At 34.7% G+C, this 16,982-nt stretch overlaps 2 protein-coding genes across 3 annotated transcripts in view; one reads left to right on the top strand and one right to left on the bottom strand.

The window, feature by feature from the left end:
• Positions 1-2,851, top strand: part of LOC132737955 (rho GTPase-activating protein 44-like) — a 33,104-nt gene extending 30,253 nt beyond the window's left edge. For both annotated transcript variants that reach the window (XM_060725345.1, XM_060725343.1), the window contains one exon: positions 1-2,851. This exon is cut by the window's left edge and continues 30 nt beyond it. In XM_060725345.1, coding sequence (XP_060581328.1) covers positions 1-40 — 40 coding nt within the window. In that variant the 3' untranslated portion in view covers positions 41-2,851.
• Positions 2,852-11,243: 8,392 nt separating this feature from the next.
• Positions 11,244-16,837, bottom strand: LOC132737954 (exosome complex component RRP46-like). Its single transcript, XM_060725339.1, has 2 exons — positions 16,720-16,837; positions 11,244-12,518 (listed from the first exon to the last, which is right to left on the bottom strand). Exon 2 carries the CDS (start codon positions 12,512-12,514, stop codon positions 11,852-11,854), a length of 663 nt encoding a protein of 220 aa, XP_060581322.1. The 5' UTR covers positions 12,515-12,518; positions 16,720-16,837; the 3' UTR covers positions 11,244-11,851.
• Between the last annotated feature and the right edge of the window lie 145 nt (positions 16,838-16,982).

Below are 16,982 nucleotides of genomic sequence, written 5' to 3'. Positions count from 1 at the left end.
GCGACCGTCCGTGCCACCCCGTGTTCCTCCAAAGAGATAGATAAACATATGCTGTCACAAAGTTATTTTTGAATATTTACTGATGGTGTACACATTTGGGACACTTTAGCAATATTTGCATATATAATCAAATATGTCTTCTAATCATAAGAAAATAGCAAATTTTCAATATTTTGACTATTTTGCAAAGAACTACTTACTTCTTGAAACTAAGGATGAAGGGATACAAAAGAGGTCCCAGTTATTCTTTTGAAATACATTGTTTATTATATTTGAGGTCCTAATACTTCTATCTGGCTAAACCCTTTTTTATAATGCTCAAATATACCAAAGGTTGCATTGACAGGTTTCAGACTTGTACAATCTTATACATGTACAAATGTATATATTAATTATCCAATATGGAAACTTGAGAGAATTAAGTCAAGTCTCTTGCACCTGTGATTAAACAGGGATATCTTCAATATCTGTAGAAGTTTGTACCAGGTTAAAACACTGATTTCTTCTGCATTGAACCAGTCTTCCTCTGGTAACCTTGTGTAGTTTTTGTTAAAATTGCTGTAATTATCTTCAAAATGTATTCTATCTCCCTATCTACTTTCTCTTACATTCCATATTTGTGCTATTCTAAATGTTACTACTTTGAATTGAAAACAGACGTTTCAGTTTTGAGCGTTGGTCTAGTAATGTGTGTGCTGCTCGGTCCAAGAATCAAAAGACCCAAGACTAGGAGACTAAGGTTTCTAAAGTATATGTGCAGCGTCATGATAAAACCAACATAGTGTGTTTGCGACCAGCATGGATCTAGACCAGCCTGCGCATCCGTGCAGTCTGTTCAGGATCCATGCTGTTTGCTATTAGTTTCTCTACTTGTAATAGAGTTGGTAAGTGAACAGCATGGATCCTGATCAGACTTCGCGGATGTGCAGGCTGGTCCTGATCCATGCTGGTGGCAAAAGCACTGTGTTGGTTTTGTCATGACGCGGCTCATATGTTAATTCAAGGTTTGCAGTAAGGCTTAAATAAGTTCAAAGTAACTTATGTACATGTATAAGTATTTGTGATATAACAATATGATGACAGATAATTCCATCAGTCAGGTGTTCTTTTCCTGAAATAAAGTGTATGTAAGTAATCTAAAACAAAACTGCTTTCACTTTACTTATATTACCAGGAATGAAATTTTGTGTATTTTATCTGTTACAGCATGGTTGTTCCATAAATGTTTAATCAGTTATTTTTGGCAACAAATGTTTAACAGTGTTAATATTTCAGTGTCTGGTTTATTTTTCGGTTTGAGCAAGACTGTTGTAAAAAAGAATTATTTTTAGATTTTTATGAAATTAAAATGGCAATAAGCTTTACTGACATTTTGACATTGCAATATTGATGTTGTTTTCATATGAAGTGTTTGATTAATCCAGTTGTTACCTAATATTAGTGAATTTGTTGTTAATTTTAATTAATAAAAAAATTGATGAACAGAAAACAGAACAATGAAACTAACCCTTAACCTGCTTGTGCATGAGACCAGTGCGGACCATGATCACATCTGTGCCACCTGAATCATGGTCTGCACTGTTTGGTATTCAGTCAGAATTTATGAAATTTTCCCTAAAGTGAGGACTGAATTGTCCAGATTAAAAGATGGACAAGTCCATTTAAGAAATTCAGCATTTTGATGCAAGCTTAGATTTTTGAATCTTTATTTTTTAGCAGAAAGATGCCAGATTATTTGAATACCCTTAGATGATAAACTTTAGACTGTATTTACAAAGCTAGTCATTAGAATTATATCCATATACATGTATTGTTCTTGCTATAAGATCTGTATAGTATTTGAAAATGTATATTTATGTGAAATATTTTGAGCCATCCTTCATGAAACTCCCACTTTCCCAGTGAGTACTGGGGTGTGGAAACATAAGTATGAATATTAGTAAAACTGCTTAAAATCATTTTGGGAACACATAATTTGTACCAGATCATAATTTGTACCAGATAGCCATTATTGTAAATTAACACTTTTTAAGGTTGACTTTACAGTTTGATATTGTAGGATATAAAATGACCATAAGGCTTCATAATTACATTGAATTGCCCTAATAGACTTGTGCAATCTTTTGAAGGTTAATCTATAGTGTATTATATAATATGTGCTATATATTTGTTTATAGATCATTCATTTTAAATATATATGTGCTAGAAATTGTTATTTTTTCAAATGCACATATTGATAATATTCCAAGGTGGCTGAAATCCTAATTCATATATTTGTAGTCTTAAAATGTTTAATACTGATAAAGTACCACACAGAATAGATTTTATGATATAAATAACTTACTAACAATTAGACAGTTTTCATAAAATAGAATCTCTAAGCATTGTTATAAACGATGCAAGCTGTCATCATCTAACCATCAGCTTTGCATAGGTTTCTATAGTCCACCAGATTTTAACATTTTCTTCACATCATGCCAGTTATAATTTCATCTTCTCTACATCGTGGGACATTTTTTGTAAAACTTGTTGACAATAAGTAGTTTCAGATTATCTGTTCAGAGATTATGACATACATGTGCATCCATATACATGTTAGCTGAGGTATTACTTATCCATTCTGTATAAAACTGAACATTTACTTATCATATATTATAGTGATTATAATAGATATTGATATCACAACTTATATATCCTCCTGAGAGAGGAATATGTTTTAGATTATTGACATGTTTATGTGTGACAACATGTTATGATGCTAGTAGCTTTTAATTTAATTGCATGGAATCATCCATTACGTGTATAACATATCCTCTTAAAACTTGAATAAAATAGCTATGAAATTTTTTAATTGTGTTGTTTTATACATTCATATCACCAGTGTATCTCTTATGGGACAGCTGACCATATAATCCGAACTTCTGTCTGTGTTTCATAAGCTATGATCTACGGGGGTATATCACATAAAGTAGAATTATTGTAGTTTCTATGAAGTCAAGGCAATTACCTTTAAAGGCAGTTATGTTCCAATTATTTTGATGATTCTTTCTAAATCTTATGTTAGTCTGTTATAACCCCACCACAACATGTGGATGGGGTATAGTGGAATCACCTTGTCATGTCTGTCAGTTGATCAGTCCTTCCATCTCCACCATGTCTGCTCTCTAACTCATTCACTCCTTGACAGATTTTCTTCAAACTTGGCTCAAATTTCACTTCAACAATGCAATGTGCAGTACGAATGCCATCACCTAGCAGGCTCAATGTCAAGGTCATGCTTGAAGATCAAATGTCAGGCAATCCTCTATTATGCATATACTTTATGACAGACTTTCTTCAAACTTGGCTTCAATGTTCATCTCGAGAGAAAATGTGGTTGTGTTGGGTCAAGGTCATGCTTGAGGGTCATATGTTAGACAATTTAATGTCTGCTCTGTAATTCCTATACCCCTCAATAGATTTTCTATGCCATCTCATGGTCAAGGTTGTGCTTCAGGGTCAAATGTCAGACAATTTTGTGTCTATACTCCACAACAGATTTTCTTCACATTTGGCTCAAGTGTTCACCTCAACAAGGTGACATGCAAAACCTCTATGCCACCACAATCTGTTTGATCTACATGTAAGGAAAGATTTTGACCAAAGGGTCATTATTAATAACAAGAAATACAGTTATATAATGCTTGACAGTCATGAACTTAAGTTTTTGTGAAAATTTTACTTGGACATCTCATTGCAATTGAATGAAGTTGAAAAATATTCTTAACTTATCAACAAAAGTTTATCAAATATATATAAATGCTTGACCTTGAACCTAATGACGTCAGAATTAAAGGACCATCAGAGGTATATTCTTTCCAAATATGAGACATTGGTAAAACAAACAAGACATTGGTAAAACAAACAAACAAGAGCACTGCATACATTGTTAATGCTCATCTGTTATGATAACCACTTTTGACAAATATTCTTAGTTATAAAGGGGCATCATTGCCAAAATATAGCTTTCAGAATTATGCACCTTGTCTAACAACTCTGCCTTGTCATGACGAACAAGTATTCCAAGTTCCATGTTGATACCTTTCATAGTTAGGAAATCATTCTATTTGATAAGCAATTTTGATTTTAAAAGTCATAAAGGGGCATAACTCCAAAGCTGTAGCTTTAATAATTATGCCCTTTATCTTACGACTGCCTTTTGTCATGATAAGCATGTACTCCAAGTTTCATATTGATACTTTTAATACTATTTGAGTAATGGGCTACATTAAATCTTTAATTGGTATCCTTAACCCCTAACTGAATCCAAAAGAAGAGGACGGTGCATTTTATCTTCCTACCATTGTTTATAAATAAAGGCTGCAAAAGTGTAAAATTCTAATACAAGCACTGGTGACCTTGACCCAACTGACCCAATCCAAAAGTAGAAATCATTCTCAAGTTATATAAGGATGTTCTATTCATAACCAATGTAGTTGAATTAGTAAATTTTCATATTTTCAGTTTCAATAGTGTAAATTAAAAATTTTGTAACGTGTAAAATGAGAACAGCATAGAAACCTTATATCTCTTCAATAATTACAATCTCATCAGAGAAATGTAAAAAATAAACAAAAAAAAAACACATTAAAATCATTTTAGGAAACAAGTGGGCCATAATGACCTTTTTATGCCCTCCACAAAGTGGGGAGCATATAGCGTTGCACTTGTCCGTCCGTCCGTACGAACCCAAAGGTACTTGTGTGACTTGGAGAACAATGGGTAACAGTAAATTCTCTTTGATCCTATTCATTCCGTTTTTACTTGTGTGTCTTTTTTAAATGCCCGAAAGAATTTTGGGCATATTATGTTATACCCCCTGGCGTCCGTCCGTCTGTCCGTCCGAGTAAACATTTGATATTTATGAGCTTCATTCTGTAGTTAAATAAAGAACAAAAACTCATAAAATTCAAATTAAGAGCTATTTTTTTGTTTTTATGAGCTAAATTTAGCTTATGGACTTACGTCCAGGTGTAGTTTGCCTCTTAAATATCAAATGTTGGTACGTCCGTCCATCCGTTAGCAATTTGGTTTCCGGAGCATAACTTTTCCATTTGGCCCACAATATTCAAACTTCATAGGATGATTGTCCATATTGGGTAGAAGACCCCTATTAATTTTGGGGTCACAAGGTCAAAGGTCACTATTACCTTAAAACTGAAAACAGTTTCCGTAGCATAACTCAAGTTCAATTTGGCCCATAGTGTTCAAACTTCATAGGATGATTGTCCATATTGGGTAGAAGACCCCTATTGATTTTGGGGTCACAAGGTCAAAGGTCAAGGTCACTATCACCTTAAAACTGAAAACAGTTTCTGGAGGATAACTGAAGTTCCATTTGGCCCACAATATTCAAACTTCATAGGATGATTGTCCATATTGGGTAGAAACCCCTATTGATTTTGGGGTCACAAGGTCAAAGATCAAGGTCACTTTTACCTTAAAACTGAAAACAGTTTCCATACCCTAACTTAAATTCCATTTGGCCTACAGTTTTCAAACTTCATAGGATGATTGTCTATATTCGGTAGAACACCCCTATTGATTTTGGGGTCACAAGGTCACTATTACCTTAAAACTGAAAACAGTTTCCGGAGCATATCTTAAGTTCCATTTGGCCCACAATATTCACACTTCATAAGAGGATTGCTATTTGAAGGAGGTAATACTTTACTTAATTCCCATGTCTTACAAATGCTTCATCCTGACTAAAAAAACAAAACACTTTCGGGCATATAATGCTCCGCCTAGCGGTGCTCTTATTTAAGCCTTGTGTGACTAAAAATGGCCAAAAAGATCAAAGGAAAAGTCACATAAGTACCATTTTGTTAGTACGTCCATACCTCCCGAAATCTTGTGAACGCAACTCCTCTTAAACAGGATGGCAGATTTTGCTTAAACTTCCAGGGATGAACAACCTTACTGTGTAGATGGTAGTAAAGGAAGGAATTTTCGCTGCGACCAAATTTAACAGAATTATGGCCCTTTGTTGATTTTTTCACTATATACTAAGTAGAAATTTTGTGAATGCAACTCCTCTAAAACCGGATGGCAGATTTTGCTTAAACTTCCAGGGATGAACAACCTTAATGTGTAGATGGTAGTAAAGGAAGGAATTTTTGCTGCGACCAAATTTAACAGAATTATGGCCCTTTGTTGTTTTTTTCACTATATACCATATAGAAATTTTTTAACGCAACTCCTCTTAAACCGGATGGCAGATTTTGCTTAAACTTCCAGGGACGAACAACCTTAATGTGTAGATGGAAGTAAAGGAAGGAATGTTTGCTGCGACCAAATTTAACAGAATTATGGCCCTTTGTTGATTTTTTCACTATATACCATATATATGTTGTCAGTGGGGGCATCCGTGTCCTTTGGACACAGTTCTAGTTATCTCTCACCTGACTTAAGTATATATTATTTGCTATGGTGTAATCATGCTATGGTAGTCACTAGTAGCCATAGAAAGTTAATGGTTGCTATGGAAGTCAATGGTTGCTATAGAAAGAAAATAGTTTCTATGGAAAGTCAATAGTTGCTATTGAACATCGGTTGCTATGGAAGTCACTGGCTATTATAGAAGTCACTGGTTGTTATGGAAAGTCAATAATTGCTAAAGAAGTCACTGGTTGCTATGGAAAAACTTTTGAAGTATTTCTATTTAAGGAAAAGCCATTACCGCCTGGGGCAGGAACAATTTTGATTATTTGAACAAGATTATTTGAACAATTTCTGATGGCATTCCCATCCACAATCTTTAATCTTGATCACAATACTTTAAGTTCTTGGTGCATTATCTTTATACTTGGCAGCAACAACCCTTGGGACAAAACCATCAAGTTGACCAGACTAAACTTGACCTTCATTCATTAATGACATTGTCTAAATTTTGCTTGTATATCAAACTTAAATTGCTTAAACTTTTCAGTTCAACCTTTTAGAAGGTCTTGTTGAAAAGGTCCTTTTGTCCAAGTATGAAGATATTCTGTTGATTAATTACCAAGTTACCATCAATTATAGCAAAAATCAGTGAAAATGCAATAATCTAACATTCAAGGTCAAGGTCATAATGAGACAAGGTCAGTTTGAGTTTGATTTACATAAGGTCTTAGCCTAAAGAATGTTGTCTTAATATGAAAGCAATCCATTTATTAATTATAAAAGTAAAGCCAGTTACAGCAAAACTCCAGCAAAATTTAGACATTTGACCTTGAAAGTCAAGGCCATTTAAAACTGATGGTCAAGTTTATTCTGGTCTGGATGGATGGACAAGGGTAAATCTAAATGCCCTCCACTAACGTGGGGGCACAAAAAAGTTACCGGTATGAAGAAGACAAAAAATTGCTGACTTTTAACATTTGACCTCTAATTGTGACCTAGACCTTGGGGGTAGCGACCTGAATATTGCCCTCCAAATTGAATGTTTAAATATCTATTTTTCATGTCCTTTCTATAAATAATTGACAATTCAAAGTTTTTAAAATTACTTGGCACAAATGATCCCCACCATGACACAATCTGCAGAGCGCAACATCTAGATTGCTATCCTCAAGGTACATCAAGGTTGCTACCCCAAAGGTCAAGGTCACAGATAAAGGTCAAATGATATAGTCCACATTTTCCTGTCTGTTCCTTAACTTTTAAACTACTGAAAAGTCCCGAAATCTTGTGAACGCAACTCCTCTTAAACAGGATGGCAGATTTTGCTTAAACTTCCAGGGATGAACAACCTTACTGTGTAGATGGTAGTAAAGGAAGGAATTTTCGCTGCGACCAAATTTAACAGAATTATGGCCCTTTGTTGTATATCAAACTTATATTGCTTAAACTTTTCAGTTCAACCTTTTAGAAGGTCTTGTTGAAAAGGTCCTTTTGTCCAAGTATGAAGATATTCTGTTGATTAATTACCAAGTTACCATCAATTATAGCAAAAATCAGTGAAAATGCAATAATCTAACATTCAAGGTCAAGGTCATAATGAGACAAGGTCAGTTTGAGTTTGATTTACATAAGGTCTTAGCCTAAAGAATGTTGTCTTAATATGAAAGCAATCCATTTATTAATTATAAAAGTAAAGCCAGTTACAGCAAAACTCCAGCAAAATTTAGACATTTGACCTTGAAAGTCAAGGCCATTTAAAACTGATGGTCAAGTTTATTCTGGTCTACTTGAAAGACTTGTCCCAAAGGTTGTTGTGGCCAAGAATGAAGTCAATAGTACACCATTAACTTAATAAGTCATGACCAAAGTTAAAGTTTGCCGACGGCAACCCCGACATAACTAACAATACCTCTCATTTTTTTATTTAAAAATTATTTGTTATAATTTTCAAGTTTTACAAATCATTCACGTGAAAATTACAAGACTGCTGGTTATGTTATAACCTTGACCTTGGAGTTGTTCCCCTCTGTATGTGATGATGAGGGTCATTTTTGCCAATATAATTACAAAATTTCAGTAGAAACTAGAAATGTGTCCATAGGACACGGGTGCCCCCACCGCGCCACTGTTCTGTCAATCTTTTTACTAAGTCAAGGGAAATAACTCTACAAATACTGGATAAAACCACAAGCCAAACCCCAGGTGCAAATCTAAATATGCTGAGCAACCTGCCCATAAGGTTAAATGACTATGTCAAATCCTTTTTGAGTAACTTGCGACACAAGTTGAAAATTGCAAAAAATTTCTAAGTGAAGGGCAATAACTCTAAAAATACTAAATAAATCCAGACGAAAATACCTGGTGCACAAACTGCACATGCTGATCAATATTCCTGTAAAGTTACATGACTCTAGGTCAAATACTTTTGAGTTACGTGCGACAACATGTTGAAAATTTGCAAAATTTTACTAAGTCAAGGACAATAACTCTGAAAAATACTAAAAATATCCAGACGAAAATACCCAGGTGCACAACTGCACATGCTGAATCAACATTCCTGTAAAGTTTCATGACTCTAGGTCAAATATTTTTGAGTTACGTGCGACACAACAGTTAAAAATTGCAAAATTTTACTAAGTCAAGGGCAATAACTCTGAAAATACTAAAAATATCCACACGAAAATACCCAGGTGCACAACTACACATGCTGATCAACATTCCTGTAAAGTTTCATGACTCTAGGTCAAATACATTTTGAGTTACATGCGACACAAGCTGAAAATTGCAAAATTTTACTAAGTCAAGGGCAATAACTCTGAAAATACTAAAAATATCCAGACGAAAATACCCAGGTGCACAACAACACAAGCTGATCAACATTCCTGTAAAGTTTCATGACTTTAGGTCAAATACTTTTTGAGTTACATGCGACACAAGTTGAAAATTGCAAAATTTTACTAAGTCAAGGGCAATAACTCTGAAAATACTAAAAATATCCAGACGAAAATACCCAGGTGCACAACTACACATGCTGATCAACATTCCTGTAAAGTTTCATGACTAGGTCAAATACTTTTTGAGTTACATGCGACACAAAAGTGAACGGACGGACGGATGGACAAGGGTAAATCTAAATGCCCTCCACTAACGTGGGGGCACAAAAAAGTTACCGGTATGAAGAAGACAAAAAATTGCTGACTTTTAACATCTGACCTCTAATTGTGACCTAGACCTTGGGGGTAGCGACCTGAATATTGCCCTCCACACATCATGTCATTATGGTGACCATTTGTGCGAAGTCATTTCACAAAACTTTTCAGTAGTTTAAAAGAACAGACAGGAAAATGTGGACTATATCATTTGACCTTTATCTGTGACCTTGACCTTTGGGGTAGCAACCTTGATGTACCTTGAGGATAGCAATCTAGATGTTGTGCTCTGCAGATTGTGTCATGGTGGGGATCATTTGTGCCAAGTAATTTTAAAAACTTTGAATTGTCAATTATTTATAGAAAGGACATGAAAAATAGATATTTAAACATTCAATTTGGACATTTTGAATGTGACCCTGACCTTGAGGGTAGTGACTTGATTGTTGAATTTGTTGTACTCTGCACATGGTGTCATAATGGTGATCATTTCTGCCAAATTATCTTAAAAACATTGCAGTGGTTTAAATGTTATGGAGCGGACATAGACTTTGTAACACTTGAACTTTTAGTGTGACCTTGATCCTGGGGGTAGAAATCCAGTTATTGCACTCTGCATATTGTCTCATAGTGGTGATCACTTGTGCAAAGATATTTCAAAAAATTTTCAGTGGTTTAAAAGTTATGGAGCAGACACGAAATGTAGACTTTTTAACACAACCTTTAAATGTGCCCTTGACCATGGGGGTAGCAACCAAATTATTGTGTAGACTTTTTAACACAACCTTTAAATATGCCCTTGACCATGGGGGTAGCAACCAAATTATTGTGCTTTGCACATCGTCTCATAATGGTAATCACTTGTGCCAATTAAGTTATTTCAAAAACTTTACGGTTTAAAAGTTATGGAGCGAACAAGAAATGTAGACTTTTTAACACTTGACCTTTAAGTGTGACAATTACCTTGGAAGTAGCAACTCAATAATTGCGCTCGGCACATTGTCTCATAGTGGTTATCACTTTTAACAAGTTATTTCAAAAAAATTTCATCAATTTAAAAAGTATGGAGCAGACATGAAAGTGTTACTGACAGACAGACGAAGACATTTCCTATCATCCCCATCCTGCATTGCAGAAGGAGATTAATAGTCTTTATCAATATTATTATTATATTGTGCAATAGTGCACTCAACTACCCGGTAAGCTTTTTATAATAATTTATGTATTGCAATACAGATAGTGTCTCAACGCATCACAATACTGCTTTTACTTTATCATTGCACATGTCACTATGTCACAACCTGAATTTTAGAAAGTTTATGTAATATTCTCAATTTATGGAGGTTTTTCTACAAACATCATTTTCAAACTGATCACGATGATAGGCCTACTTTACACTGTTACTTAGTTTTGACAATCACACTAAAATTATTGTTTTTGTCATTTTGCTTCTTTCGACCAAATGCTCTTCCAGGTGGAACAGAAATTTTCAGATCACCCCGACTACAATTTATGACTACTTTTAGACTTTCACCACTGAGGCTCCTCTGAAAATCATAACAACGTTTTAATAATATAATTTTTTAATTTCAGAAATATCGAACATAAATTATGAATTAGGAACAAAGGCTTTCCCAAAGATAGCAATTTCCTAAGCAATGACACAATTGACATTAAAGACTTCTAAATGAAAAATACAATGCTGATACATGAACAACTTTCATTCAAACTTGAGGCTTAATAAACTTAATATTAAATATAACTATCATATGTTGCGGTTCAGATCTGAATATCCATTCCAAGGGAACCTGTCCATAGGCAGGATGGGCAGGTTCCCGAGGGATGGATATTCTGATCTGAACCGCAAACACATGTCAGATATTTTTTCTTGCATACTCTTCCATATTCCATCATATTTCAAATCATTTCCTTAATAAAACAGTTTTCCTTGGAAAATTATGTCATTATAACCATAACTATTTTCTTACAACAGAGTCATTCATAACGAAAAAATAATGTCATCCTAAGCAAACCAATGTATAGCACACAACTCATCTGGCACCCCATGCCAGATCAAATTTCCAACATGGGTAAAACTAAAACTAATGGAAACACCACTCTGATATGCAAGGAAAAACAATCTTTCTATTTAAATAATGATTGAGCAGGTAATTTACATCAGCAATATTTGTAGGATAATAAAGAAGTCTTTGTTAAAGTTCACTATCAACAGTAAAAATACTTAATCATACTGTATTATACACAATTTTATATTGAAACTATACAGTTTTAGACAATTTTCTTTTGATGCTGTCTCGATAGAAATTGAACACTGATTCACTTGCTTCTTTGCAAACAACTAAGCAACTCTGAAATTGGTCTTGTGTGTATTTTCCTTCTGCTAATATGCTTATAATATTCCTATCCTTGCTGTCAAACACAAAAGTGAAAGTTGACTTTGCCACTTCCTCTTGAGATTTGGTTGGATCTAAAATTATTTCATTGTCTGTATCAATACAACAGCTGACAGCTGCCATAGTACACTTCATACTTACACTGGCATCTAACAATGCCAAGCAACAGCTGTTAATGCAAGCTGCCAAAAATGAGCCAGAGTCCTGAACTTCTTGCACAGTTATATTAATTGAGGACCTGGGATATAAACTTGCAAGTAACACAGTTTCACATGTATTACATACAACTTTTTCAAATGCTTTGTCAACACATGCTGGCAGTCCAGATTTAGGTTTGTACACAACATCTACAGTTGCACGATCCAATTGTTCTTTATTCATTCTAACTTCACCTGGTCCGTATACAGAGACCATTACACATGTATCACCCTGGTAGACAGTGGCTGAACCATCAGGACGAGACAAATGACCCATTTCACATGTAAGATGGCGCAGTGATACTATCTCTTCCTTTTTTATGGACTTCATTGTTCTGAAAAAAATAATGTGAAGTTACATTTTTGAGTTATACTAAAAAGTGAAGAATACTTACAAATTTTTTTTTGATAGAAGTACATAATTGCACTATATACACACAGTATGCTTTGCATACATTTCCCCTAATTTACATTTAAGCAAATTGACCAGTATGTGTGCTAACGTTAATATGTAAAAAGTCAAACCAAAATTTCCATTAGATGTCTTTATATTAATTCAGATTTGTGAATAACATATGTAGAAAATGAGCTATAAAAGATGAAGCTACTGGGTTATATTTGTAAATTTTTTCTACAAATAATTTAAAACTATTTGTATTTATAAATTTACAAAAGAAAAAAAATATGTTTACAAAAGAAAAAAAAATATTTACAAAAGAAAAAAAAATAAGTGAAGATTGTGAAATCTTTGCTATTGACAAAAACATGTCTTTCTGTAAAATAAAAGAGCTGGTTATTAAATGATTAAAATACTAGTACATTATTATGAACATGACAATTTTATGATACACCACGATTTTGGGCTTTCATATTTATTCATAACTATAAAATTGTGAAATTGATTTGCACAGATTAGCGAAAATTTATCTATACAAACAACACAGTAGTTAAGCTGCTTGTCATGAACATTTGTGCTAAATCATATTAAAATCCATCCATGTACATAGAAGTTATACTCGCAAAAAAATGTTTTATTTTGTCATTTGACCCCTAATGTAACCTTGACCTTTGCCACAAACACCTGAATTTTTTGCCCCCAAAACTCTGCCCCCACTTTTGTGAATTTTTTTTTTCCGATTTTTATTAAAATTCATGCATGTGGGAAATTACACTCCCAAAACGGGGTTTTCACTGACCCCCCAAAATGACCCTTTCCCCTTTAGTGAGGGCCTGGGTTTTGTGTGTGACACACCTGACCATCCCATCATGGTGAACATTTTTAAGTTATTTTGTAATCCTTCAAAGAATGAGCAAGATAGAGGACAGCTGCCAGAAGCATATACACAAGATTGTATGCCAAAAGTGGTGGCTTAGTCAAGCTAACTGCAAGAGGGCTCAACAAAAAAATGAATGGCCACCCAAGAGTTAAGCATGCCAACAATAGTTGAAGGTGGTATAAAATGCACAGGTTTGTGAAATGCTATCTATCTATCTCTGAGTACTGCCAACCCCTCTCGCGAGTGTTATAGGAAGGAAATTGTGCGCGTCGGGTGTGTTAGTAAAAGGTGTGAGAGAAAGTAAAAACCTGAAAATGAACATGATCAGACAGTGAGAGACATTGAAAACTTCTAGTCATTGTTAAAATATTTTTATTAGTAAGGGTGAAAGAAAGATTTAAAAGTAAAAACACAACAAGTCAACTAATACTCTATCTTAACCACTGCCTGTTTGTATTGATCTAGATCGGGTCAGGGTGGCAATGCTCCTTGGGAGCTGGTTTCCAAAGTGTGATACAGTGGGGGAAGAAGGAGAACTTATGGTAGTCTGATGTAACCTGTATTTTCCTAAGAGAGAGGGGATGCATATGTCTAGTAAGCATAGATGGAAGTCTAGTCTGCGATGCTCGAGAGAACGCCAGCCAAGATCTTTCTGCATGGCTGTAACTGATGACAAAGGGGAGTAATCCTGTTTTTACCCAGCGTATCGCTCGTCTTTGGACCATCTCTATTTTTTGATGTTTGATTGTGTGTAGGGCTCCAAACAGTTGATTGTGTATTCTAACTGGGGTCTTACTAGGGATTTATAAGCCAGTTGTTTTACTTTTTCATTTTTTGTATTGATATTTCGTTTTATGAATCCTAGGGTTTTGTTTGCATTTGATGTAATTCTTGAGATAGTGTGGACAAGTCAAGGCCAAGGTATTTTGAGCTAGGAACTGATGTTAAAGCTTGGCCATGAAGGAAGTACTTGTTGTTGATGACCTTTTTTGTTTTTAGTGATGTTGAAGACTTGACATTTTGAGGGGTTTGAATTCCATGTTCCACTCCCTTTTCCCAGAATTTGGCATCTTATTAAAAGAATCCTCCTGAAGGGATTTGAGTCTGAGGACGAATTTCATAGTAAATGTAAACCACAGTGTCATCAGCAAAGAGGCCCGAATTTGAGACTTGGAGACAGAAATGGAAGTTTCATTAAGTGTAGATCAGAAACGCAGAGTGGGCGCCGAGGGACGGACGCCTTGGGGGAACACCAGAGTGTTACAGGGACTTCTGTAGAGTGTTTCTTCCATACAATAGTTTGGCTCTGAGCCTATCAGGAAGGAACGTGTCCAATTGAGAATTACGTTGTGGAGACACCGTTTCTTGAAGGGTAAGGATAAGATTTACGATGATTTACTTTATTCAAAGGCTTTGCTAAAGTCAAGGAGAATAAGCATTGTTTTTTTCCCTGCTGAGATGTTGTTGACAAGGGAGTCTGTTAGTTCAATAAGCTGTGTTTCACATGAGCGTTTCTCCCTAAAGACATGTTGAAGGTCAAAGAGAATGTTGTGATTACTGAAGTGTGAAAAGAGATGTGAGGCGACAATGTGTTCGAGCGTTTTGCAAAGGATACATGTTAATGAAATCGGTCGATAGTTGGCTGGATCTGTGCTGTCACCTTTTTGTAAATAGGCAAACATAGTCTTTGGTCCAGTCAGAGGAATTGTACCAGAGGATATAGATTTTTGGAATGGAATTGTGATGATATCTGTGATTTCATTCCTCAAGTTCTTTGAGGACAACCGGCCGAACAAGGTCTTGGCCTGCAGCTTTATCTATCTTTAGGTTGGCAAAGAAGTTTCAGCACCCAATTTTTTGCTGACAGATATATCATCCATTTGAGGGTATTTACAGTATTTTTTGGGATCAAGGTAATAAAGTTTTTGCATGCAAGTTTGTTTTAGAGACAGTGGAGAGGCACTGGAGAAAACTGATTGGAACTGCGTGTTCAATATATTGGCCTTGTCGCAGTTGTTTGATTTAAGATAGCCTGTTGTTTGGTCTTTGAGAGTTGTTACATTTTGGGAATCTTGTTGGAGTTTTTTAAGTGAGAGTACTGTTTTTTAGTAGAAAATTTAGTTTGGGTGTCTGTGGGATCATTGTCATCAAGTTCTAATATGTGTTCTAAGTGTTGGCCGTAAGATGTTTAGATGAGTGCTTTCATTTTTTTGAATTTTTGTCTAAGTTCATGATTTGATTTATGTTTTTTTAGTTTTTGGTATAGATGGTCTCTTTTTGTCATGAGTTTTTTAATTGCCTTTGTTATCCAGGGTAGAGATTTTTTTGACCCTATTCTTTTTATTGGAACAAGATTTTTTTGACCCTATTCTTTTTATTGGAACAAATTTAGCAATTCCAGTTTCAATTGCTGATTTAAATTGAGTCCATAGTTCTTCAACTGAAAGTGTATCAACTTAATGTATGATTTCTTGGCTAAATATCTGCATGTGATTTTTGAATTCAGGCCATGCTTTGTGATTGAAGAGGTGACCATGTGTTCTAGCATTTTACTAAGTACACATGCCAGGGAAATTGGTCTGTAATTAATTGGGTTTGACTTGCCACCCTTCTTATAAATTGGGGCTACATAAATATTTTAAGGTATATTGTCCTCATAGATGGATTTCTGAAAGAGAATCTCAATGATAGGCAAGATACAAGTGTTTTAAAGATAATTGGCTTTATTTTCATGGCTTCAATTCATTATTTTTGTGTACCACCTCAAATATTTTCATATTTCATTGACATCTTGCTTTGAAACATGTTGAAATTTTATACACTCTTCATGAGCTTAATAGGACTCTCAAGACAAAAGGCCTGTAACATGGATTTGGATTTGAAAGCAAAAATTGGTCCTTTTGTGAACCTATCCCATTCCCAGTGTGAACTTAGAAAGGTTTACATTAACAAGGCTATTTAACAATTAAGCAACAATGATAGTAAACTAATGATCAGATGTCGTGTTCATGAAGTTTGCAGTATGCCTGTTGACTGGAGTTTTCTATGTCTCTGATTTCCAGAAAGTGAAAGTAGATCTATACTGTAAAAATGATAAAAGAATGTGTCAAAAGATTATATAGTGAAACACGGATTTAAATTACAATTAAAGTCCGTGAGTGAAAGGAGTGCATATTTTATCGCTAATCATAACCAAATGCAATAAATAAATATATCACTGACATTCACTTTTCGGATATTTACCAAACAAGCTACTTACATTCTAAATTTTAATTACACGTGCTTCATGCACAATAATCTGCGAGGCGCTCCGATTACTGTTTGTAGCTATGAATTCTGGGATTGTCATGCATTTGTGACGTGATATGTAAATAGTTTGAAAGATATTGCGCGACATAATATAGTTCTCTGTCTGACATCTTTATTTTATTAAGACGGCTGAAATATAAAGCAACTCTTCCTATATTTATAAAAAACAATTTATATGTCACTAGTTTTACCTACTGTCTCCAATTTTAGACT

Source organism: Ruditapes philippinarum, unplaced genomic scaffold (assembly GCF_026571515.1).
Source record: "Ruditapes philippinarum isolate M1 unplaced genomic scaffold, ASM2657151v2 ctg3939_1_1_1_1, whole genome shotgun sequence".
NCBI lineage: Eukaryota > Metazoa > Mollusca > Bivalvia > Venerida > Veneridae > Ruditapes > Ruditapes philippinarum.
The sequence above is the reverse complement of the archived record's forward strand: the minus strand, read 5'-3'. Positions and strand labels throughout refer to the sequence as shown.